Source organism: Heterodontus francisci, chromosome 41 (genome assembly GCF_036365525.1).
Source record: "Heterodontus francisci isolate sHetFra1 chromosome 41, sHetFra1.hap1, whole genome shotgun sequence".
In the NCBI taxonomy this organism is placed as follows: domain Eukaryota; kingdom Metazoa; phylum Chordata; class Chondrichthyes; order Heterodontiformes; family Heterodontidae; genus Heterodontus; species Heterodontus francisci.
In genome coordinates this window covers 31,478,031-31,505,808 of record NC_090411.1, presented here as the reverse complement: position 1 = coordinate 31,505,808, position 27,778 = coordinate 31,478,031, and the positions used below count along the sequence as shown (strand labels likewise).

Genomic DNA, 27,778 nt, shown 5'->3' with positions numbered 1-27,778 from the left:
TTGTTACAGTAACTAACATGCACTACAGCAAACAATAGTCATGAACAACAGCCTACATACTACTACAAAACGCTAAGCAATCTTGTTTGTGTGCTTTGCTTTCTTCACTGAATATCATCCTTCCTTCCTGAAGACACTAACTCCTTGCCGGGGCATAGTTTACTTGCACCCTCAGTACTTGATTCAAGTGTCCATTATTCCAACTGTGCGCTGGCAAGCTAGCTGATCACAAGTAGCCCAATCCTGTACTCACCAGACATCCACTGAGGGGCACTGCGTACAGATCAGTCACAGGAAATCTGACCAACTTTCCCTAACTTGAGCGTCAAAATAAACTGTTGTATTCCTGGTTGAGGTCAGGTAACTCAGCACAGACCAGGCATTAAACCTGGCCTTCCTGGTCTTTATAGCTTAGCCACTCAACAGTTAAATGAACTGAGCCCTTGGGGAAAATCTCAACACTATGCTATCAAGACAGAAAAAATACACAAAATCTGCTGAGAACTTCCATAGTTTATAACTTTTTAGTGAAAATGTACCCCAACTACAGCTACTATGCAAGAATCCTACTTGCCTCTTAATTTCTTTCAGTCTAAAAACTAATTGCCTTAATTATGGATCACATTCTGGCTGAGTTCCCCCACTGGCACAGCAGTGAACACAACTTGTAACCAAGATATAAAGAACTGAAACTCCCAGGCCTGATTCTCAAACTGTGCAGAATTAGTTACTTTCAGCCAAGGTGGCAGTAGGGGGTAATACAATTTAACCTCAGTGCCCTGGATGGCAGCGGTGAGAAAAATCATCAGCCAGAGTTCCTGATTCTGGCTCTTGTCAGAAATTCCATGTGGGTCAACACCAGGTGAGAACAGAATTGCACTGGGCTGTAATGCTCCCCCACAAATGAACAGCCTGCCAACATTCACTGTCTAGGAACATAAATAAAACATTAGCTCCTAGGATGAGGTGAATGGATGACTGCCAAGTGTCGAACCCTGCACAGCTCAGGTGAGGAGAAAAAAAGCTGTTAAAAACGAGAACGTACAATATTGTTAAACTCATGGACTGGGCAGGAATTAAAAGCAGAATCCCATACACTACTGTTCCCCAGCATACTTTGTCACAGTCAACATAATAGTTGTAAACACCAGTTCTTCAAGACTGTGGTCTTATTTTAATTTGTTCTGGTGTGCAGTGCAAATTGGTTTCCTTGGTTACAGGACACATTATGACAGATTAACGTGCCATTTCTCTGCAGCTTCATGCATCATTGATGTAAGACGACACTCAGTGGGCTCAGAGAAGCCTGGAACTTTTATTTCCCAGCAGATGGTTTCGCCATTCCCACATCTTAGATAAAATTAGTCAGTTTCTTTTTTTTCTTTCATGGGATGTGGGCGCTGCTGGCAAGGCCAGCATTTGTTGCCCACCCCTAATTGCCTTTGACAACTGAGTGGCTTGCTAGGCCATTTCAGAGAGCAGTTAAGAGTCAACCACATTGCTGTGTGTCTGGAATTACATGCAGGCCAGACCAGGTAAGGACAGCAGATTTCCTTCCATAAAGGACATTAGTGAACCAGATCAGTTTTTATGACAATCGATGCTAGTTTCATGGCACCATTACTGAGACTAGGTTTCAATTCCAGATATTTAATAGAATTTTAATTAATTGAATTTAAATTTCACCAGCTGCTGTGGTGGAACCTGAAACCCTGTCTCTGGACCATTAGCCTGGGCGTCTGGATTACTAGTTCAGTGACATTACCACTACCCTATCTTTTCAATAAAGACATTTATTTAATCTGTGTTGACTGTCTCCTAGCTCTGGCTTTCATTTGCTCACAGGACACAGATGACTCTGGCAGGGCTGCGTCTATTGTCCATCCCTAGCAGCACTGATGATGTGGTGGCAGACCTTCTCCTTGAACTGCTGTGCTGACAGTATCCGCACGATGGTGATAGGTAGGGAATTCCAGGATATTGACATAACGATGCTGAAGCAGGGTGGTATATGGCCAAGTCAGAATGGTACAGGATTTGGGAGGGCAATTTGAAGGTTATGCTGTTCACATAACATTCCTGTTCTTATCCTTCTTGGTGTGGTATAGGTTGAGGGGCTGGGAGGTTCTACCAAGGGAAGCTTGGCAAACTGCTGTAGTGTATGCTCTAGAGTCTAGACAGCACATACTGCAGCCTCAGAACTCCTGTGGAGGAGGCAGGTATACACTGAGTTCCCTCTGATCAAGTGGACTGCTTTGCATTGCATGGTGTCAAGCCTCCTGAGTTTGTTGCAACTGCACTGATCCAGGCAAATTCTGACTCAAGCCTTGTACATGGTGACAAGGCATGAATCGGTCACTTATTACACAATGCCTCCATGCTGCTCTTGTCGTCAGTGCTAAAATAGTTGGCCCTGTTAAACATTTGGTCAGTAGCACCCTCGATGTTGACAGTTGGGGTCTTCTAATGGTGGTGCCACTCATTGAATGTCAGGACAAGATAGTTTGGGCTTGTTCATTTTGAAGATGCTCAGAGCCTGACAGTTATGAGTTACGTGACGCTTTTTAGTCGAAGCCTGAATGTTGCCCAGGTGGTGCTGTATGCTGGCACGGACTGCTCTATTAAGAAATAGGAAATCTGGCTCAGAAAAAAAATGTAGTGTCATTGGCTACTAATGGCCTGGGAAAGGCAACTTCCATTTCTTGTAAATTCTTCTCAAAATGACCGTTAAAAAAAAATGCAACACAGAAAATTCCTAGCTTTAATCCTTCAAGTCGTCTAAAATGGGTGGCAGCAGGGTGTTTCAGGTGACTTCAGCATCAGAGGCTCAGTGATGCAGAAAGGAGCCAGATTTCCTATTTCTGATTACTGTTCAGCACTTGCTGCAGCAGTGTGTACGTATGAACAGGGGAGAGAATTGGGCTTAGCTATACTGGGCCAGGATAGAACCATTTGCTGATGCACACTGCCCAAACTCCTCATGAAGAAATGCCACTTGTGTGAAGTGTCATTGAACCTTCAATGCTCAACAAACAGCAGCATTACAAGCATTGTATTCAGGAAATGTGAATTAAGGGAAGGATTCCAAGATCAAGGTAAAGGCAGTAGGAAGAAAACTGTTAGTTATCGGATTTCAATACCTACACTCACAATACACTATAAGAACATATTTGGAAGAGTACATTATAAAGCCTTCGAGACTGTTTCACCATTTAATGAGATCATAACTGATCTTTGACCTCAATTCCACTTTCCTGCCTAATCCCCATATCCCTTGATTTCCTTAGAGTCCAAAAATCTATTGATCTCAACCTTGAATATACTCAACAACTGAGCATTCATAGCCCTCTGGGTTACAGAATTCCAAAGATTCACAATCCCTCAGTGAAGGAATTTCTTTTCAGCTCAGTCCTAAATGACTGCCCTCTGGCCTTGAGACTACAACCCCTAGTTCGAGATTCTCCAGCCAGGGGAAACAGCCTCTTAGCATCTACCCTGTCAAGCCCCCTCAGAATCAGAGATCACCTCTCATTTATCTAAATTCCAGGGAATATAGGCCCATTCTACTCAATCTCCCGTCATAGGACAACCCTCTCATCCCAGGAATCAATCTAGTGAAACTTTGTTGAACCCCCTCTACGTATTTCATTCCTTAGATACGGAGACCAAAAATATGTGCAGCAATCCAGGTGTGGTCTCACCAAAGGTCTGTACAGTTGCAGCAAGGCACGATAGAAGACAAATATTTATCAGTTGTAAATGTAGGGGGTTTTTTTAAAAAAAAAATTTTAACCACTGGTCCAAAATCAAACATGCTCAACATCAATATGATCATGAAGCTTAATGGATTGACAAAAATAAAACAGAGAAAAAAAAATCTCACTTAGGCCCAGACACTCTAATGCCATACCAATATATACCTTGTGTGAATTCAAATTACTCCACCACAACCACCAGCGACAGACCTATAATTCTGCTATTCACTGCTACTTCAACCTCGTGTTGTGTAATGCAAAGCACTCTTTTCAGAAATAATACAAGTTTCCAATGCCAGAATTCTGCAACTGCAGCAAGGGGTTAGCGAGTTCATTTATGTATAATTTACTCCCAAGCTCCAACTTCTAGATCAAAACAAGTTGTTACTCAATATTTCAAAGTTATTGCACAAGATTGCCATTTTCACAAACCAATTATCAGCTAATTACAGGAAAACAGTGGTATAACGTCCAAGAGCCAGAGCACCACATTCATAGTTGGAGAGTTGAAAGTTCTCTAGCAAAATACATACTTGGAAGACAAACTCGGTCCAGAGTACACTCAAGCATCTAAACCTCTTGGTTAGGTTATAGCCTTGTAATCCCATTTAACCACTCACTACATTTTGTAGAGCAATGGAAATTCACCTATGAAGAGTGTGTTTTAGACCAAAAATCTGCAACAGCAAAACCAAATAGCAGCATGAAATGGAGAGATGCTATCTTTTATGTTCACTTTAGATTACATCCAGGTCAGACTGCAGCAGGATGGGATAGATTGAACTCTACTCCCACAATTGAAGCTTTTAGGAAGCGTGCATTATGCTAATTAGACTGACGCATTTTTAAATTAGGTTAATTAGAAGACATACATTCTTGAAGGCCTCAAGTTTTATCCTCGAGAAACTTGGGAATATATATTAATTATACTATTAGGACTGAACTTCAAGATGGCTCCTGGGCTGGAAGCTCCCTAGGAAGCTCCCTTGCTGTTCAACTCTATCCATGGCCATCTGCTCCCATCCCTAACGTTTTCTCCCCCAATCTGCCCTCTTAAACTGTTTAAATTCCCCTGGCTCTTTAAATCAGTTCATTTTAGCCCTATCTAAAAGTTAACAGTTAGTTTAGTGTATGTTACCTGGGCCCACTGCCCTCCCCCAGCCACACCTGCTCTTTGTTTTCTCAATGAAATTGATCCGGATGAAACTGACGAGAACAGCTGCCGATACTTTAATCTCCGACCCTGCTGTCTTCACAGTCCAGAGTGTCTGCAGCCACGGCATGCGGTAAGTCCATTGAGGTGAAGAAGGAGCTGCGGGACCCGAGAGAAGTCCTGTGAAAAGGTGCCCCGAACACCCAAAACATCCACGAACGGCCCCCCCGGCCGCAACTTCAAAGCGCCCGCGGGAGATGGCTCGGAGAGCATCTGCAGCGCACTGTCGGCAATGCTGCATGCCTTTATTTAAACCACTGCAAAAAAAAACCCTTAGCAAATGTAACCACCTCTAAGTCTGCCAAATGATGCTTCACCTCCCGAAGGACGTAGATGAGCTTTCCGGACGTCGATGGTGGGCACTGAGGAAATGGCTTATTACCTGCACCAGATTCCACCCCCCCTCCCCCCCCTTTACCCCCCTTCCACCCCCCCCCACCCCGTCCCCTTCCCTGCTCCACCCTCTCAGCTCACCCCCTCACAACCCCGTCCCAGCCCGCCCCCCCCCGCACCATCTTCACCCCGCACCCCCTTCCCCTGCACCCCCCCCCCACCCCCTCCCTCTACCCCTCCCCCTTGCATCCCCTCCTCCCACCGGCACCATCCTACACCTGTGTAGGGGCCCCAACAACCCCACTGCCTTGTGGGCGTCTCGGGAGAGACCAAGGCTAAGGGAGTAAACCCTAACAGAAAATCCGGAGCGGAACCCCGTAGGCGGTCATGTGTCACCTTTGGCATGTTTCCGGCAGTTCCTGCAGCCATACTGGTGCCAAACGTCGTGTCCTGCACTCCTTTGGACCCCACCAGAAAGGCCGAGAGGGGGGTTTTGACGACTGGGCAACTCTCAACCTCCATAAATTTGCCCAGGCATGCGCCATGGAGAGGTCACTCCATAGTTGCCTCACAGCGACTGAAACAACACGGAAGGCAGCAGTTACGGGTTATAAGTCCAGATAAATTGGCGTAGAAACTGGGTGCCACGGGTTGCCTTTGTCGGTGGGAGAGGTCATTGCACCTCACTGGACAGCTACCGCCCGCCTCAAACCGGGCAGCCCCCGGTCAATAAGGTTCTGTCCCGCCACAGTCTGCCTGCTTCAATGGGTGCTTGGAGCTCAGGGTCATTGCCCGAAAGGTGGACTGATACACCGCACCAAACAACATGAAAAAAGGAAAGAAGGTACCAGCCCTTCGCTTTGCAAGCTGGAACGTCAGAACTATGTGTCCTGGCCTGTCGGAAGACCTTACACAAATCAACGATTCTCGGAAGACCGCCATCATTAACAACGAGCTCAGTAGACTCAATGTGGACATTGCAGCACTTCAGGAGACTCGCCTCCCCGCGAGTGGCTCTCTAGCAGAGCAAGACTACACCTTCTTCTGGCAGGGCAGGGATCCTGAAGAACCAAGACAGCATGGAGTGGGCTTCGCCATCAGAAACTCCTTGCTCAGCATGATAGAGCCTCCCTCAAATGGCTCGGAACGCATACTGTCCATCCGACTGCTCACCACCTCTGGTCCAGTACACCTACTCAGCATCTATGCTCCAACACTCTGTTCCGCACCTGAAGCTAAAGACCAGTTCTATGAACAACTCCATAACATCATTAGCAGCATCCCCAACACCGAACACCTATTCCTGCTGGGGGACTTTAATGCCAGGGTTGGGGCCGACCATGACTCATGGCCCTCCTGCCTTGGGCGCTATGGCGTTGGAAGGATGAATGAGAACGGGCAGAGACTGCTTGAGTTGTGTACCTATCATAACCTCTGCATCACCAACTCGTTCTTTCACACTAAACCCTGTCACCAGGTTTCATGGAGGCACCCAAGATCACGTCGTTGGCACCAGCTAGACCTCATTGTCACAAGGCGAGCCGCCTTAAACAGTGTTCAAATCACACGCAGCTTCCACAGTGCGGACTGCGACACCGACCACTCCCTGGTGTGCAGCAAGGTTAGACTCAGACCAAAGAAGTTGCATCATTCCAAGCAGAAGGGCCACCCGCGCATCAACACGAGCAGAATTTCTCACCCACAGCTGTTACAAAAATTTCTAAATTCACTTGTAACAGCCCTTCAAAACACTCCCACAGGGGATGCTGAGACCAAGTGGGCCCACATCAGAGACGCCATCTATGAGTCAGCTTTGACCACCTACGGCAAAAGTGCGAAGAGAAATGCAGACTGGTTTCAATCTCATAATGAAGAGCTGGAACCTGTCATAGCCGCTAAGCGCATTGCACTTTTGAACTACAAGAAAGCCCCCAGCGATTTAACATCCGCAGCACTTAAAGCAGCCAGAAGTACTGCACAAAGAACAGCTAGGCGTTGCGCAAACGACTACTGGCAACACCTATGCAGTCATATTCAGCTGGCCTCAGACACTGGAAACATCAGAGGAATGTATGATGGCATGAAGAGAGCTCTTGGGCCAACCATCAAGAAGATCACCCCCCTCAAATCTAAATCGGGGGACATAATCACTGACCAACGCAAACAGATGGACCGCTGGGTTGAGCACTACCTAGAACTGTACTCCAGGGAGAATGCTGTCACTGAGACTGCCCTCAATGCAGCCCAGCCTCTACCAGTCATGGATGAGCTGGACATACAGCCAACCAAATCGGAACTCAGTGATGCCATTGATTCCCTAGCCAGCGGAAAAGCCCCTGGGAAGGACAGCATTACCCCTGAAATAATCAAGAGTGCCAAGCCTGCTATACTCTCAGCACTACATGAACTGCTATGCCTGTGCTGGGACGAGGGAGCAGTACCCCAGGACATGCGCGATGCCAACATCATCACCCTCTATAAAAACAAAGGTGACCGCGGTGACTGCAACAACTACCGTGGAATCTCCCTGCTCAGCATAGTGGGGAAAGTCTTTGCTCGAGTCGCTCTGAACAGGCTCCAGAAGCTGGCCGAGCGCGTCTACCCTGAGGCACAGTGTGGCTTTCGTGCAGAGAGATCGACTATTGACATGCTGTTCTCCCTTCGTCAGATACAGGAGAAATGCCGTGAACAACAGATGCCCCTCTACATTGCTTTCATTGATCTCACCAAAGCCTTTGACCTCGTCAGCAGACGTGGTCTCTTCAGACTACTAGAAAAGATCGGATGTCCACCAAAGCTACTAAGTATCATCACCTCATTCCATGACAATATGAAAGGCACAATTCAACATGGTGGCTCCTCATCAGAGCCCTTTCCTATCCTGAGTGGTGTGAAACAGGGCTGTGTTCTCGCACCCACACTTTTTGGGATTTTCTTCTCCCTGCTGCTTTCACATGCGTTCAAATCCTCTGAAGAAGGAATTTTCCTCCACACAAGATCAGGGGGCAGGTTGTTCAACCTTGCCCGTCTAAGAGCGAAGTCCAAAGTACGGAAAGTCCTCATCAGAGAACTCCTCTTTGCTGACGATGCTGCTTTAACATCTCACACTGAAGAATGCCTGCAGAGTCTCATCGACAGGTTTGCGTCTGCCTGCAATGAATTTGGCCTAACCATCAGCCTCAAGAAAACGAACATCATGGGGCAGGATGTCAGAAATGCTCCATCCATCAATATTGGCGACCACGCTCTGGAAGTGGTTCAAGAGTTCACCTACCTAGGCTCAACTATCACCAGTAACCTGTCTCTAGATGCAGAAATCAACAAGCGCATGGGTAAGGCTTCCACTGCTATGTTCAGACTGGCCAAGAGAGTGTGGGAAAATGGCGCACTGACACGGAACACAAAAGTCCGAGTGTATCAGGCCTGTGTCCTCAGTACCTTGCTCTACGGCAGCGAGGCCTGGACAACGTATGCCAGCCAAGAGCGACGTCTCAATTCATTCCATCTTCGCTGCCTTCGGAGAATACTTGGCATCAGGTGGCAGGACTATATCTCCAACACAGAAGTCCTTGAAGCGGCCAACATCCCCAGCTTATACACACTACTGAGTCAGCGGCGCTTGAGATGGCTTGGCCATGTGAGCCGCATGGAAGATGGCAGGATCCCCAAAGACACATTGTACAGCGAGCTCGCCACTGGTATCAGACCCACCGGCCGTCCATGTCTCCGTTATAAAGACGTCTGCAAACGCGACATGAAATCGTGTGACATTGATCACAAGTCGTGGGAGTCAGTTGCCAGCATTCGCCAGAGCTGGCGGGCAGCCATAAAGACAGGGCTAAATTGTGGCGAGTCGAAGAGACTTAGTAGTTGGCAGGAAAAAAGACAGAGGCGCAAGGGGAGAGCCAACTGTGCAACAGCCCCAACAAACAAATTTCTCTGCAGCACCTGTGGAAGAGCCTGTCACTCCAGAATTGGCCTTTATAGCCACTCCAGGCGCTGCTTCACAAACCACTGACCACCTCCAGGCGCGTATCCATTGTCTCTCGAGATAAGGAGGCCCAAAAGAAAGAAAGAAAGGACTGAACTATGAATATCATATGCTAATTTTACATAATTGCATAAGCAAATGAGGTTACAATTATACTTTCCGCTATGCTCTACAAAACTTGAAAGCATAATGTTCTACCGGGGAGCAACAGTAATTATGATAATTAGATTTATTTACATATGCTCCATACTTATAGTTTGTTATTCAGGGTGTTTTTCTAATTAACCTCAGTTATATTCCTGCTTATAAAAGTACCTTGCAGTATCATAGAATATGAGCACTCTCAGTCATTTCAATGTAATATCCCTGTAATGTGGGTTATTCACTTATAGTTGGAAAAAAATCTCAACATGGTACCGAAATTCAACTTATTTCAAGAAATAGACAAGTGGGGAGCTCAAATCACAGAATCTAAAGAACATAAAAATTAGCAGACTATACTGCCCGTTGAGCCTGCTCCGCCATTCAATATGATCATGGGCTTAAACTCCACTTTGCAACGCGCTCCCCATATCCCTCAGTTCACTGAAATCAAAAATCTGTCCATTACAGCCTTAAATGCATCAACAATGGAGCATCCACTACGCTCAGAGGTAAAGAAATACACAGATTCAGAACACTTTGAGTGAAGAAACTTCTCATCCCAGTTCTAAATGATCACCCACTCATCTTGAGGCTGTGCCCCCATGTTTTATATTCCTCAGCCAGAGGAAAAAATGTTTCAGTGTCTACCCTATCAAGCCCCTTCAGAATCTTCTAAGTTTCAATGTTTCAACCTCTCATTCTTCTAAACTCCAGAGAATATAGGCCCAATTTACTCCTCTCTTCATAGGAGAACCCTCTCATCCCAGGGATCAATCAAGTGAACCTTTACTGAAATAAAAACAAGAAATGCTGGAACCACTCAGCAGGTCTGGCAGCATCTGTGAAAAGAGAAGCAGAGTTAACGTTTCAGGTCAGTGACCCATCATCGGAACATCATCTGAACCTTTACTGTACTGCCTCCACTGCAAGTATATCCTTCCTTAAATGTAGAGACCAAAACTGCACACAGTATTCCAGGCGTGGTCTCACCAAAGCCCTGTACAATTTGTAGTAAGACTTCTTTATTCTTGTACTGAATCCACTTGCAATAAAGGGGAACATGCCATATGCTTTCCTAATTGCTTGATGTACCTGCAAGCAAACTTGCTGTGTTCTCTGTACAAATACACCCAAGTCTCTCTGAGCATCAACATTTACAAGTTTCACGCTTTTTAAAGAATATTCTGCTCTTCTATTCTCATGAGCAAAGTGAATAACTTCGCACTTGCCCACATTACACTCCATCTGTCACCTTGCTGCCCGCTTCCTTAACTTGTCTATATCTCTTTGCAGCCGCTGTGTCCTCCTCACAGCTTACATTTCTTTGCATCATCAGCAAACTTAGATACATTACTCTCCGTCTCTTCAAGTAAGTCATTAATATAGATTGTAAACAGCTAAGGCCACAGCAATGATCCTTGTGGCACTCCACTGGTCACAGTCTGCCAACTTGAAAATGCCCCATTTATGCCTACTTTTTGCTTCCCGTCTGTTAATCAATCCTCTATCCATGCTAACATATTACCCTCAACTCCATGAGCCCTTATATAATAAAAGCAAAATGCTGGAGATGCTGGAAATCTGAAATACCCAGCAGGTCAGACAGCATCTGTGGAGAGAGAAGCAGAGTTAACATTTCAGATCTTGTGACCTTTCATCAGAACTCCATGAGCCCTTATCTTTTGTATGACACCTTATCAAATGCCTTTCGGAAATCCAGGCAACTCAATTTATATAAGTAAAGTTAGTCCAATTAGCATAGCATATTCCTCTAATTATCAGGAAAGCTATGAACTAGTTTATAAATTATATGGGAAAGTATTTTCTTATTATCCCAATTTACTTATGCAAATTAGTTTCATAATCATAAGTCATCAGTAAATCCTAACAGCATCGCAGTTTAAGTTTCAGAAATACACGATTGTGATGAGATTTTTAAAAAGATTTTCTAATCATAAACCGGTATACAAGATACCCAACTGAGCACCAACAGCCCTCTAGAATCTCAACATTGGAGCCACTCATTATGGTCAAACAAAACAGGAAATAACAATAGGTGATTCGAACATTTCAGTGAGCCCAATCTTATGTGTGCATAGGACATTCCAGCCAAGATCACTGCACAGAAATCAGGATCCGGAACCCTAGCTGTTCTTCCCCCTCTACAACTTAGGGGACCACAAGACAATTGCAGCATGCAAAGAAAATCAGCTAGCTCAATCACTGACCAAGACTAGAACCTGGGAACTCTGGTCTCCACTGATTGTTTATACCTTTCAGCTTTCCTTCCATTATCTTTCTTGCTTCATTGGTATTTTTCAAAGTTTAGGCAAGGTGTAAAGCTATCAACCACTGCAAATACTGGAGGAGCACCACCATAAACATTCACTCCCTCCACCACCGGTGCAGCATGGTTGCAGTGTGCACTATCTACAGATTGCACTGCAGCAACTCGTCAAGGCTTCTCCGACAGCTTCTCCCAAATCCACGACCTCTACTACTTAGGAGGTGGTGCATGGGAACATTCACACCATCATGATTTGAACATATATCGACATTCCTTCATAGCATGTCAAAATCCTGCAACACCCTATCGGACATTACTGCAGGAGCACCTTCACCACAGCAACCCAACACCACTTTCTCAGTGGCAACTGGGGATGGGCCCTGAATGCTAAATGCCAGTGACACCAATACCCCAAAAATGAAAAAGGGTGTTAAGTCTACAATTTTCTAGACAGTGGAAAGCTGTAGAGTGATCAGCTCTTGTAAGACAGCTTCATAAATTTTTTTTTAAAAACTAATACCAACTAATCAGTACTGATCAATAAAATAATACCAAGAAACTCTAATCAATACTGATCAGTCTCTTTGATTCCTTCCACCTATCTTTAAGCCATTCTAAGATCACCAAATCAACTGGCATTTCTACTCTCCTTTAAAGTTGAACTAAAGAGATATAAATCCCGCCAGAAGACTTGCTGGAAAAGAAGGGTAAAGGTAAATAACGCAACACGGAAGACGACTAGAGGCAAAAAAACCTGTGTTCAGCTACCTTCTGAAGACTGAAGTTGACATACATACCAGAAAAGTTAACAGAACAGACAGCATATGGTATGGTAGCATAGGATTTGTTACTGGACTAATAACCTAGAGGTCTAGACTGATGATCCAGAGCCACGAGTTCAAATCCCATTACAGCAACTGGGGAATTTAAATCTAATGCATTAAATAAATCTGTACTTAAAAAAACTAGTATCAGTAATGGTGACCACAAAACCACTATTGCCATAAGACTCCAACTGATCACTGATATCCTTTAGGGAGCAAGATCTTAGATACTTGCATTGTCTGGTCCTTATGCAGACCACAGCAATGGAGCTGACCTTTAACTGCCCATTGAAATGTGTTACAACCGAGGCAGGAGGGGTGCACTGTTTATTCTAGTTCCACTTCTCCATGGGTCAGAACATATATTAAAATTTTTTCCCACTTACCGATACGGTCGATCAGACTCTATTTTTATCCAGCACAAAATCACCAGCCAGGTTTCTTTAATAAACAACATTATCAGTTTATTATAAAACAAGTCTTAACCAGTAATGAAGTAAAGCATAAACACACAGATTGAAATATTAAAGTTCCCCTTCTACTTTAGCCCCTCACACTAACAGGTTAACTGGAAGAATAAAGGGATTTTTTTTGTTGTTTTTAGAGCTCTATTACAGACCCCAAAAAAACGGGCTGAATACTTGCTCATTCTTGGAAGAAACAGCAGATATGTTGTATTCTAAAACTGGCATACAATCTGGCCTCCGAGTACACGTAGACAGGTCACTGGGATCTTTTAGTTCTTTTCAAGCGGCGTTGAGAATTAATTTAGCAGGCTTTTCTTCGAAGACAGGAGACGAGATAAGTTGACACAGTGGACTTCTCAGGGTCTTTGAGAGAGGTGCTGGAAAACTAAACTGGGTTGTGGTCTTCTCTTCTTGGAAGTTCTCTCCCTTTTTATACAGTTCAACCCCAACTCAAACAATTCAAAAGTGAAACCAATAACAGGTCAACCTATTGAGTTCCATCAATCTTGACCAGTCACTTCTTTGTAAACAACTTCTCCAGGTGTCCAAAGTCCTCTGCTGTTTATTGAGCTGGAAGTCAGGTGGTTTCCTGGAAAGGCTTGATCTTATTGCTGGAAGTCAGACTTGTTTTCCTCATAAGACTTCTCAGTGCCCCTTTTAAAAAAACATTTCTCAGGACTGTTTTTGAAAGTCAAGTGGCCTTTACATGCCCCCTTTGAAAACCCCAAAGTTTAACATTTCTTCAATCTTTCAAAAGTAAATCCTCAAAAAATATATTTAACAAAACACAGAGGCACTTTCGTAACAAATAACTTAGTCACTCAAGAAAATGGCCTACCACCACCTTCTCAAGGGCAATAAATGCTTGCCTTGTTAGCTATGCCCACATCCGGTGAATGAATGAAAAAAAAAAATTGCAATGGCTCAGTTGGCAAAAGCAGGGTGAAAACTTTCCCAGAATGTCAGCTTCAATCCCTAATACTGAGATTGCTGATTTCAGTGCATAGTGCAAGAAACTCAGTGCCCCACTGCAAGAGAGAACTAATCCAACAGGTTCACACACTTAATCACTATCCAATGGCCCTTACTGCAAAGTACGTGTTCATGGATGCCAGATGAGGACAGAATCAGACTATGATGACTCTGTGGTCAAACACTCACCCATTAGACTCACGTTTGAAGCAGGGCAACCCGGGTGAGGTATTGGAGCACACATGGCAGGGAACAATGATAATACTGCAGGGAAGAATAAGGTTGAGGGACTGCAAGCTGCACACACATGAATTGCCTAAAAGTTTGCATACAATATATGGGCGTGCCCATTAACATCTCAGCTGTTATTTTTTAATTATATGCAAAATTTTCCATTTGAAATGTAAATTTATCGCAACTTGAGTTTATTCATTGTAATTTGCTCATATACAAACGTCTAAAAAGACAAACAGGCAAATCACTCAAAACTTGAAACAAGATTTTAACAATGTTAAAAAGACGTATGTTTCCACAGTAAAATTATTCTACTTACATATAAATTATTTAATTATTTATTTTTATTTAGAGATACAGCACTGAAACAGGCCCTTCGGCCCACTGAGTCTGTGCCGACCATCAACCACCCATTTATACTAATCCTACACTAATCCCATATTCCTACCACATCCCCACCTTCCCTATATTCCCTACCACCTACCTATACCAGGGGCAATTTATAATGGCCAATTTACCTATCAACCTGCAAGTCTTTGGCTGTGGGAGGAAACCGGAGCACCCGGTGGAAACCCACGCGGTCACAGGGAGAACTTGCAAACTCCACACAGGCAGTACCCAGAATTGAACCCGGGTCGCTGGAGCTGAGGCTGCGGTGCTAACCACTGCGCCGCCCTATGTGCTTTTAAGTACCTTTATCAAGATTTGTACCTGAAGGCACCAATGCATGCTCAAAAGCCTGGGCTTGAAGTTTCTATTTTTCTCATAGCCATTACTCTGCTACAGTAAAGGAAAATGCCCGAATGGATGTGCATGCATCTACAATTTCCCACCATCGTTCCTCTCAGTGGCACAGAACTTCTGACTGCATTTGTCTATTCAAATAATTTCCAAAGACTCTGCAAGAATTTAAATTGTTCTAGTAAATCTAAATTATTTTACCAATTACAGACTGCTTAATGCTACTGTCAATAGATAACAGATCAGTAGCTGCAAGCATTTTTTATTGCTTGTGGTTACAAAATTTTAAAATAAATCCGAAACAGAAATAATTTATTTCCCTCTGTGGAAAAGTTGAAGACTTTTCTACAATGGAAGATGACCTTGGATTCAGTTTTTTTGTAAAAAGGCTCAATTCCTCCTGATCAGCTGACTATGTCAAGCATGGAAAGCCCATCTCTTTGCACTTTAGCTCCAAGTGGAACTTTCTCTTCTGCATGCCCGGCACTGATAATAAGTCCCACTACCTTGGTGTCAAGTGGAAAAAACAGAAAACGGGTGCAATTAATTGTTTTAGACCAAGTATGACCATAAATTTTGGAATTAACAAAGACGAGTGAAAATGTTGCTAGTTGAAAGTAAATGTTAATTTACTGAAGCAAATCTGGGTTTACTTACTGTTGCAGGGAGTGGAACATTTATATTTATTCGGACAGATGATCAACTTACCTGAAGCAAAACAGTACATAATTTCCAGGAACCAATCATAATACACTTAACTCAGTGCCACTTACAAATCAATGCATTGTCAGATTCTGGAACTTAACTCAATGTCCTTCCCAGGTCCTGGTTGTACCAAATCCAAGGTTCCTCCTCCATAAGGATTTCATACCACAAGACCCCACCCCTTATCAAAATGCATCCTGCTCATTTGTCATCAATCCCAACATCCCATTCCATTTGTTTCACAACCTCAAGACCTGACCAAGTTCTGGCACACCTCGCAACCATCTGTCCTTAGTGCTTCGAAAAACCAGGATCAATCATCTTGCTCTACATCCTAAAAAAAATTAGATTAAAAATTCAGTCCACGAACAATTTCTCTCAGTGTTGTGCATAGTGAGTCTACAATTTTATAGCAGGGTGTTATGCCAAGTAGTATTGCCAAAGGACATGGAAGCATCAAGCACTGCGGGCAGACCTGGAATCGTGGAGCTCCAGGAATGGGTCCTTGAGTCCAGCAGGACTGAGATGAATCTGCGGCTCTCAGTACTTTGAAATGATCCCAAGATCTGGGAGCACTGGGGTGTTGAGCTTATAGCAAAATAGGAGACCGATATTCTGACATACAGCCTGGAGGAAGAAATTATGCAATCCAGGAGCATGAGTGGTGATATTGAGATCTGGGAGCACAATGAATGCAATGTAGTGGCTTGTAAGTGCTCAGAGAATAAGTAGCTCATTTAGCCCCTCGAGCCTGCTCCACCATTCAATCACATCATGGCTGATCCACACCTCAACTCCATTAACTCACTTTTGTTCCCTTGATTCTCTTAGTCAACAAAAATCTACTTCAGTCTTGAAAGCTCCGATTGTCCTAGCATCCCCAGCTTTTTAGGGGCGTGAGTACCAGATTGTTAGTACCCATGGCGGGATCTAATATTTCTCCTGAATCACCTAACTCTAATTTTGAAGATGACGTCCTCTTGTTCTTAATTCTCCCAGCAGAGAAAAGTTCTTCTGTATGCATCTTATGAAGTCCTTAAAACATTTCAAACGCCTAGATTAGATCACTCTACAATCTTCTGTACTCTCTGGAACATGAGCCAAGTTCACGCAACCTGATCTCATAATTCATCCCTCTATGCCCTATATCATTCTGGCAAATCAGCACTGCGCCCCCTTCAAGGCCAACGTAAGAAAGAACTAGCAGTTCTATCGTGCTTTTCGCAACCTCAGGATGTGCCAAATCGTTTTACAGACATGAAGTACTTTTGAAGTGTAGTCACTATTGTAATGTAAAACTAAACACAGTACTCCAGATGGGGTCTAACAGTGCACAACTGAAGCATAACTTCCCTTTGTATTCCACTACTCGCCTCACCAACCCCCCCCTGCCCGCCACCGTCCACCCCAAGATAAAGGCCAACATTCCATTAGCCTTTCTGATTGATTTTTGCACCTGTCTAAACTACAAATATAAGTTTGTTGATTTCAGCAGCCTTGCTCCAACTCCGTTCACACCTGACTATACCCACTGGAGTTCCAGGCCAGGCCCCAGCCGTACTTCATAAATTTCAGAGCACCAGCCTCAAAGCTTAAACAAAACAAAATAAAGATAGAAGGAAAATCAGACCAGTCCAAACTGAGATGAAACAGCCGCAGTTGCAGCCCCAGGGTGGGAAATGGTTCCTTTAAAAAATTCACTCGTATTGCACCAGCAGCAGTGTGGAGATATCTTCTCATTTTATTTATTTCTACCTGTGAGATCGTGTATTAGAAAAAACCTTACAGCAGATACATGTCTGTAAAATACAAGGGTCTCATTATTTCTGGTCACACCCATTTAGCATCATGGTAGATATTAATCTTCTTCTTTGGCCTCCTTGTCTCGGGGGACAATGGGTAAGCGCTTGGAGGTGGTCAGTGGTTTGTGGAGCAGCGCCTTGGGTGGCTATAAAGGCCAATACTAAAGTGACAGACTCTTCCACAGGTGCTACAGAAAAAATTGGTTGTCGGGGCTGTTACACAGTTGGCTCTCCCCTTTGCGCTTCTGTCTTTTTTCCTGCCAACTGCTAAGTCTCTTCGACTCGCCACACTTTAGCCCCGCCTTTATGGCTGCCCGCCAGCTCTGGCGATCGCTGGCAACTGACTCCCACAACTTGTGATCAATGTTACAGGACTTCATGTTGCATTTGCAGACGTCTTTAAAGCGGAGACGTGGACGGCCGGTAGGTCTGACACCAGTGGCGAGCTCGCTGTACAATGTGTCCTTGGGGATCCTGCCATCTTCCATGCGGCTCAAATCTGAAGTTAATCAAGTACAGGAACTTCCACACATATTTATTACAATCTTCCTACTTTTAATATACCCTTGCTCATCGCCACAAACTTTGGGCAATTTACTTTTCTCTCATTCACTAAACAATATGTTCAGCATTACATGGTGCTATTTGTTATTGTTATCAGGCAGTATACCCTCTGAATTGTCATAAGCAATGGTGCAGGAAATCTATTGTTACGTAAATGAACTGTGTCTAGTGTGCATCACACCACTCGCCTGTGTTAACCACATAAACATAATATCTCCCAGTGACTGCTAATATTACACAAGGCTTGAAACCTGTAACAATTATTTGGATTTTTAATGCTTTGTTAATTGCTTTCACAATTTGTTTATAAATTAAGCTTCAACACTTTAGAATCGTGGACTCCTGAGCTGGTGTTATTGAAAATGTATTATATCCATATTTCTCTCTCCATCCCTTCACTTTAAGCAGCCACACTATATTTCTAGTAATTTGGCTGGGCTATTGGGACAATGGCTACTGTTCTGGTAACCTTCTATTGGGCACTGCTGCCTAGCAGCACTTCACAGTATTAACACAGTTCCCATCATCCAGCAACCACATTAGGATCAGCTGCTCCCAGACCAATTCTACTTCAGGCTTCCTCCCCATTCTTTCCCCATAACACAGCAAATATTTTCCCTTCAATTATATCTAATTCCCTTTCGAAAACTACTACTGAATGTTTCCACTCTTGCTGGCAGCACATTCCAGATCACAATAACTCACTGCATAAAAAACATTTCCTCATGTCACCTCTGGTTCTTCTGCCAATCACCTTAAACCTGTGTCATCTGGTTACTGACCTTTCGGCACTGGAAATATTTTCTCCTTATTCACTATCAAAACATTTAACGATTTTGACCACCTCTATCAAATCTCCCCCTAACCTGCTCTGCTATAAGGAGAACAATCCCAGCTTCTCCAGTCTCTCCACATAACTGAAGTCCCTCAATCCTGGTGTCATTCTAGTAAATCTTCTCTGGGTCCTCTCTAAGGCCTTGATATCCTTCCTAAAGTGTGGTGCAAGAATTGAACACAATACTCCAGTTGAGGCCTAACCAGTGTGTTATAAAGGTTTAGCATAATTTCCTTGCCTTTGTACAGATGAAAATATTTGTTTCACTAAGTGAAGCCTTTAACAAAAAAATTATTTTAAACTGAGCTATTACTAAACAGGATCACATACCCGAGGTATCTATCAAAGGGTTTGCTGCTTTAGCAAGATGGATAATAAGCTAAATATCAGTTTCAGGATGGTTTAAAATAACCAATTTGTATTGAATAACATTAAAGAAATATCTTAATTAAAAACCTTAGTCACTGCTGATACAGAACAACCTGCATTTACAGCACCTTTAACACAGGAAAACATTGCAAGGCATTTCACAGGAGCAATGTGGTACCTCCTTAGCATAAGCGAACAATCTGTACGTCACAGTACATATCTAGTTCAAGCTCGGTGTTCTCGAGTCCAACTACAGTGGATGCCGCTGTGGCTCATTCTGAGAATGCACTTACTACCTCCTGATCTAGTATTACTCTTGTGTGTCCTGGATACTCCAGCTGATCTCCCATTCCTCGTTGCAGGTCCTGAGCTCACATCATTGCTTGTGCGGATCAGCAATACTTGGTAGAGAGTAAGTGAACAACTGCACCAGGTATCAGGTACCACACAGGTATCAGGTTTCAATGTTTAGAACTATTGTTATTTCCAAACAGAGATTGGCTATGCCTCGAGTTTCATTACATTGCATATTACGCTTGGATCAACGAGAGTAGTTAATCAGTCCATCACTGGTGCTGTGCTTTCAGCTGCCTATGTCCCAAACTCAAATTCCCTATGACACTCCTTAAAACCTACCTCTTTGTCCAAATTTTTGTTCAGCTGTCCTAATATTTCCTTATGTGACTCAGTGTCAAATTTTGTTTGATAACACTTCAGTGAAGTGCCTTGGGCATTTCACTATGTTAAAGGTGCTATATAAATGTATGCTGTTGTAGAATATGAGATTATATTTAATGGCTTATTAAATGTTATGCTACCAATATACTGTACGAGAAATTCTACTTAACTTCCCGTGATACTGAAATTGCTCTCACCATTCCTAACGTCAGTAATTTGACCTGCCACAAAATCATCTTTTTGTAACTCATAATTTTGCTCCTGGATCAGCATCCATTCCTTCATTTCCGCTTCACTGTGAACCCTTTGGAGCTTTTTATTACTTTATAGGTGCCAAGTAGCTGTTGTGCTGTACAACTCTAACTGCTCTCTCTAAGCACAGTTCAATTTAAGGAAAGAATTCATAACCATATTGATCATTCTCACAGTTCCAATGGATCTAAAATGACAACTGTGTACTTCACTGACAATGATGTATGGTGTCTGAGTTGAACATCCACTCACTGGTCTCACAGAAGCAGCTAGAGTTAATCACCCATGATGCACTAGTTACTGAAAGCTCAGGACAATCAATCAATCTCACTCTGTGCAGGCAGGGCACAATGGGGCATGAAGTTGCCACATTAGATCCATTTGAACAACAATAAAAAGATAAGCCTAATTATAGAAATGTTCTCCTAAACTTGGATCATGCTTGGAGAACTGTGCTAATACAACAACCTATATTTATGTAGTACAATGCCCCACAAGCCTACGCTGTTCCCAGTTGCATGTTTTCCCCTCCCTCCCTCCACACCTATCAATGCAATTGAGGCAGAAGCAGGTATTTTATGTAATAGTGACATCAGCCAATTGTGCAGGCTCCACAGTCCTGTCTGCTTTCCTCAACGGCACTGTTTAATATTGGGATATCGCAATTAAAACTGGACAGTCAAGCAGTCCACACACTCAGCCTAGTGATACATAATTCTCTAACCACTTTAACGGGAAATGTAGTCAGTCCTTGCCCTCACCCCCTGATAATACAGTTGTGAATGAAACTAGAACACTGCCTTTCACCCAATATATAAATTCCACAGCAGTGTGCAAAATATTTTTCCTATTTCATGTGAAATTAAATCACAATCAGCAAAAAGAAAAAAAAAGTGCTCACAACTAATCAGTAATCTGAACAATGCAGTTTACTATCTATCTGTGAAAACTGAAGTTCAATGACAATTACCCAGTAACAGGAAGACTAGATTTACATCCCACATGCTGCTATTATTCCTATAGCAGGTTACTCCTTCGGAATATAATGTGCTTCCAGTCTGCTACTCAGTCACTGTGATTCACTCACTAATCTCACTCCCAAGAACAATCATAGCACCCACACTACCCCTCATCAAACCCAACCCGACAACATCTCTGTATTAACTGCCTCTTTCAAATGTCATCTTCCACTCTAAAACCGTGCCCCTTTATTCCCAATCTTAGGTTTCCCTACTTTGCTTACAGATTCCTCCAAGTCTCAGATTTCCCCCTCATTGCACAATCCCTGATCCCCTCACTCCCTGCCTCTGTCATTCAGCCCAACCTCGTGGAAGCACTGATCTCATTGCTGGACCTCTGTCCAATATCTCCATCATTCCTACCACCCACCACACCACCAGCGCCAGCCCCCCCCTCCCCCCTCCAACAATGTCATCCAATCGCCAAATCCTTTCCACCTTCCATTCTGGATTTCTTGGATCTTACTCCCAGTTCCCCCAGAATTCCCTCACGCTGGTCTCTCCAGACTCTATTTCTCCACAATTCCCCAGAATCCGCTCATTACCAGACTCTTGGAACTCACTTACGCCTCTAGACCCTTTCATTTCCCAAATTCCCCTTACTCTCAGTCATACACAGCTCCCTCTGCAACCCAAGAATCCACTCACTCAAGTTCCCAGAGCCCCCACTCCCCACAGATCCCCTCTCAATCCTCCACAGCTCTCCCCATCATTTCCTCCATAATCTCTTTACTTGCAATTTCCCTCATTCTGCCCTCAGTCCCCCAAAATACCTCAATCCCCTATAGAATTCCCCCCACTCACTGCCCCCAGATCTCCCCCCCCAGCTCACTGCCCCCAGATTCCCTCCTCCACTCACTGCCCCCAACTCACACCCCCCCAGATCCCCCCCACACACACCCCCCAGATCTCCCCACACTCACAACCCCCCAGATCCCCTCCCCATCTCATTCTGCCCCCAGATCCCCTCCCCATCTCATTCTGCCCCCAGATCCCCACCCCATCTCATTCTGCCCCCAGATCCCCTCCCCATCTCACTCACTGTCCCCAAATCCCCTCCCCATCTCACTCTGCCCCCAGATCCACCCCACACTCACACACCCCAGATCCCCTCCCCATCTCACTCCCAGATTCCCACCACTCCCCCGCCCGGTCCCCCCTCACTGCCCCCATCCCGCCCCCCGAACCCCCTCACTGTTCCCATCCCCCCCCCGAACCCCCTCACTGTTCCCATCCCCCCCCCGAACCCCCTCACTGTTCCCATCTCCCCCGATCCCCCTCACTGCCCCCATCCCCCCCGAACCCCCTCACTGTTCCCATCCCCCCCGAACCCCCTCACTGTTCCCATCTCCCCCGATCCCCCTCACTGCCCCCATCCACCCCCCCGAAACCCCTCACTGCCCCCATCCACCCCCCCGAAACCCCTCACTGTTCCCATCTCCCCCGATCCCCCTCACTGTTCCCATCCCCCCCCCGAACCCCCTCACTGTTCCCATCCCCCCCCCCGAACCCCCTCACTGTTCCCATTCCCCCCCCGAACCCCCTCACTGTTCCCATCCCCCACCGAACCCCCTCACTGTTCCCATCTCCCCCGATCCCCCTCACTGCCCCCATCCACCCTCCCGAACCCCCTCACTGTTCCCATCTCCCCCAATCCCCCTCACTGCCCCCATTCCCCCCCCCGAATCCCCTCACTGTTCCCATCTCCCCCGATCCCCCCTCACTGTTCCCATCTCCCCCGATCCCCCTCACTGCCCCCATTCCCCCCCCCGAACCCCCTCACTGTTCCCATCTCCCCCGATCCCCCTCACTGTTCCCATCTCCCCCGATCCCCCCTCACTGTTCCCATCTCCCCCGATCCCCCCTCACTGCCCCCATTCCCCCCCCCGAACCCCCTCACTGTTCCCATCTCCCCCGAACCCCCTCACTGTTCCCATCTCCCCCGATCCCCCCTCACTGTTCCCATCTCCCCCGATCCCCCCTCACTGTTCCCATCTCCCCCGATCCCCCCTCACTGCCCCCATTCCCCCCCCCGAACCCCCTCACTGTTCCCATCTCCCCCGATCCCCCCTCACTGTTCCCATCTCCCCCGATCCCCCTCACTGCCCCCATTCCCCCCCCCGAACCCCCTCACTGTTCCCATCTCCCCCGATCCCCCTCACTGTTCCCATCTCCCCCGATCCCCCCTCACTGTTCCCATCTCCCCCGATCCCCCCTCACTGTTCCCATCTCCCCCGATCCCCCCTCACTGTTCCCATCTCCCCCGATCCCCCCTCACTGCCCCCATTCCCCCCCCAAACCCCCTCACTGTTCCCATCTCCCCCGATCCCCCCTCACTGTTCCCATCTCCCCCGATCCCCCCTCACTGCCCCCATTCCCCCCCCAAACCCCCTCACTGTTCCCATCTCCCCCGATCCCCCCTCACTGTTCCCATTTCCCCCGAACCCCCTCACTGTTCCCATCTCCCCCGATCCCCCCTCACTGTTCCCATCTCCCCCGATCCCCCCTCACTGTTCCCATCTCCCCCGAACCCCCTCACTGTTCCCATCTCCCCCGATCCCCCCTCACTGTTCCCATCTCCCCCGAACCCCCTCACTGTTCCCATCTCCCCCGATTCCCCCCTCACTGTTCCCATCTCCCCCGATCCCCCCTTACTGTTCCCATCTCCCCCGATCCCCCCTCACTGTTCCCATCTCCCCCGATCCCCCCTCACTGTTCCCATCTCCCCCGAACCCCCTCACTGTTCCCATCTCCCCCGATCCCCCCTCACTGTTCCCATCTCCCCCGATCCCCCCTCACTGTTCCCATCTCCCCCGAACCCCCTCACTGTTCCCATCTCCCCCGATCCCCCCTCACTGTTCCCATCTCCCCCGAACCCCCTCACTGTTCCCATCTCCCCCGATCCCCCCTCACTGTTCCCATCTCCCCCGAACCCCCTCACTGTTCCCATCTCCCCCGATCCCCCCTCACTGTTCCCATCTCCCCCGATCCCCCCTCACTGTTCCCATCTCCCCCGATCCCCCTCACTGCCCCCATTCCCCCCCCGAACCCCCTCACTGTTCCCATCTCCCCCGATCCCCCCTCACTGTTCCCATCTCCCCCGAACCCCCTCACTGTTCCCATCTCCCCCGATCCCCCCTCACTGTTCCCATCTCCCCCCCCGAACCCCCTCACTGTTCCCATCTCCCCCGATTCCCCTCACTGCCCCCATTCCCCCCCCGAACCCCCTCACTGTTCCCATCTCCCCCGAACCCCCTCACTGTTCCCATCTCCCCCGATCCCCCCTCACTGTTCCCATCTCCCCCCCCGAACCCCCTCACTGTTCCCATCTCCCCCGATCCCCCCTCACTGTTCCCATCTCCCCCCCCGAACCCCCTCACTGTTCCCATCTCCCCCGATCCCCCCTCACTGTTCCCATCTCCCCCGAACCCCCTCACTGTTCCCATCTCCCCCGATCCCCCCTCACTGTTCCCATCTCCCCCCCCGAACCCCCTCACTGTTCCCATCTCCCCCGATTCCCCTCACTGCCCCCATCTCCCCCGATTCCCCTCACTGCCCCCATTCCCCCCCCGAACCCCCTCACTGTTCCCATCTCCCCCGAACCCCCTCACTGTTCCCATCTCCCCCGATCCCCCCTCACTGTTCCCATCTCCCCCGATCCCCCCTCACTGTTCCCATCTCCCCCCCCGAACCCCCTCACTGTTCCCATCTCCCCCGAACCCCCTCACTGTTCCTATCTTCCCCGAACCCCCTCACTGTTCCCATCTCCCCCGATCCCCCCTCACTGTTCCCATCTCCCCCCCCGAACCCCCTCACTGTTCCCATCTCCCCCGAACCCCCTCACTGTTCCTATCTTCCCCGAACCCCCTCACTGTTCCCATCTCCCCCGATCCCCCCTCACTGCACCCTGATCCCACCTCAGTCCCCAGTCCAGTCCTACCTTCAGTCGGCGGGGTGGAGTTGGCACTGAGGCCGCCGTGTAGGCAGCCCTTGCACAGCGAGTGCAGGCAGGGCAAGAGCCGGGGCTGGCGCTCCCTCAGGGGCTCCCGGCAAACTCCGCACCGCTCCAGCTGGCTCAGCTCAGCCACTGCGTCAGGCGGCTGCGGCGGCTCGGCCTCGACTCCAGGCCCGGGACCCAACCTCAGCCCATCGGCCGGCCGATCTGCACCCGAATCCCCGTCCCCGTTAAGCTGTACAGTTACTCCTGGGGACTCCATTTTACCGCCTCTCTCTTGTAGTCACCGCCTCCGGTCAGCGGCGACTGCTCAGCCGCGTCGCTGCGGCCCATTGTACTCGGCGGCCATTCCACCCGCCGTGAGCGCGGTTCCTGATCTTGCGAGAGCTCGGGGGACGGGGGGGGGGGGTGGGGAGCGAGAGGAGGAGGAAGGGGCGGGGCCGCCATCCGCCGCCGTACGCGCTAACGTCACAAAACACGTCGACGTCACAGCCCATTGACCTCAGACTTGTTCTCACGCCCCCCCCCATGGAGGCCATTCAGCCCCTCCAACCTGTTCCACCACTCAATGAGATCAGGGCTGTGTCCCCCACTCCAATTCCAGGGCCCCTTCATAGATTCGGTTCACAAAAATCTATGGCTGACTGATTTAAACAAAAACTTATATAGTGCCTTTAACGTAATAAAACATTCCAAGGCACTTTACAAATTATGACACCAAACTACAAAAGGAGGTATTAGGTCAGTTGACCAGAAGCTTGGTAATAGGGGTAGGTTTTAAGGAGTGTCTTAAAGGAGCAAGGCGAGGCAGAGAGGTGTAGGGACATAGGCAACCAAAGGTGCAGCCACCAATGATGCAGTGATTAAAATCAGGGATGCACCAGATGGACTGCAGCGGTTCAAGAAGGCAGCTCACTACCACCTTCTCAAGGGCAATTAGGGATAGGCAACAAATGATGGCCTTGCCAGCGATGCCCACATCCCATGAAACAAATTTTAAAAAGACACAATTAGAGGAGGACAGGGTTGTGGAGCTGGAGGTGATTACTGAGATAGGGATAGGGAGGGGGAGGCCATGGAGGGATTTTTAAAAAGAATGAGAATTTTAAAATCAAGACATTGCTTGACTGGGAGCCAATGTAGCCACGGAGCACAGGGTGATAGGGGAATGGGACTTGGTGTGAGTTAAGACATGGGTAGAAGAATTTTGGATGACCTCAAGTTTAAGGAGAGTAGAATGTAGGAGACCAGCCAGGAGTGTGTTGGAATAGTTAAGCCTAGAGGTAACAAAGGCATGAATTGATTCAAAAAAAACAGGATGACCTGCATTTCTGTAGCACCTTTCATGGCCTCAGGAAATCCCAATGTGCTTTACAGCCAATGAAGCACTTTTTTTAGAATGTGGTTGCTGTTATAATGTAGGAAATGCAGCAGTCAATTTGCACACAGACTGGCCAGCAGCAGAAAAAAAAAATCAAAAGTCTCACAAACTCAGAAATGGGCCATTTGGACCAACAGCTCTATGTTAGACACGAGCCTCCTCTCTAACATCATCAACATATCCCTCTAATCCTAGATTAATGATTTATCCAGTTCCCTTTTGAAGGCATACAACAAATCTATATTCATTGTACAGCCTGGCAACTTATACTAGAAATTAACAATTTTGAAGAAAGAAGTATCTCTTGAGTAGAATTTGAACCTACAACCATTTAACTCCCAAGCAGCAGTACCACTAACTCAGCTAAAACTGACACTAGGGAAGTATTAGGACAGAACTATTTGGGGGAGTAGAAAGAAAATTTTAAGAACCTAGAAAAATGGCAGAAAATGGAAGTGAGTCATCACTTGGGGAGGTATCAAACGGACTACAGATACTCCCCCAGAGGGAGTGAACAAAGGGAAGGTTATCCCTTGAATGCTCCCAGCTCTGTCCTATCAGCAGCATCAGAGAAGGGTTGGTAACCACATGCAAGTCAGACAACTAGCTGCTCAGAAAGTGCCTGTTACAACGAGATTCAGGAAGGAATAGGTGGTGGGGGGAGGGGGAATGCGGTGGAAGAGAGCCTCCGATTGATCCCATCTTTCTGATAAGATGTTAAACCATCTGCTCTATCAGATCCCATGGCCACTATTACGAAGAGTTCAGTTGTTCAGTTGGCATCCTTCCATTTACAAGAGATGATGGACATGCAGCAAACAATCCATTTCGGTGGGGTGTCTTCTCTTGTTGCACCTTTGTTGATGGCTGTGAAGGCCAACCCTTGAGAAACAGGTTCTGCCACAAGTGCTGCGCGTGAAACTGTCGAGTGTCGCTGTGGGTTGTTGTTTTTGATGTTGGCACCTGTTGCCAAACTGCTGTAGCAACTGGTCGTCATGGTAATGCACACCAGTCCACAGGATGTGGCCTCATTTCCCTCTTTTGCCAGCTAGTGACTCCCAGGTGCGAAGGTCGACATTTAGGGCCTTCATGTCATGCTTGTAAGCATCCTTGAAGCCGACCTTTGGGCGCCAGTGGTCGTCTGGCCCCGGCTACCTCACCAGACAGAAGGTCCTTGGGTCTGTGACTGTCTTCTATCCTGCGGACATGTCCAATCCACAGAAGCCGCCACTATTTGATTAGTGGCAACACATTTGG

General features: G+C 46.9%; 1 protein-coding gene across 4 annotated transcripts in view; it reads right to left on the bottom strand.

The window, feature by feature from the left end:
- Positions 1-25,535, bottom strand: part of LOC137353431 (transcription intermediary factor 1-beta-like) — a 108,059-nt gene extending 82,524 nt beyond the window's left edge. For all 4 annotated transcript variants that reach the window (XM_068019717.1, XM_068019719.1, XM_068019720.1 and 1 more), the window contains exon 1: positions 25,126-25,535. In XM_068019717.1, coding sequence (XP_067875818.1) covers positions 25,126-25,402 — 277 coding nt within the window. In that variant the 5' untranslated portion in view covers positions 25,403-25,535. The remainder of the gene's footprint in view (positions 1-25,125) is intronic.
- Positions 25,536-27,778: the final 2,243 nt, after the last annotated feature.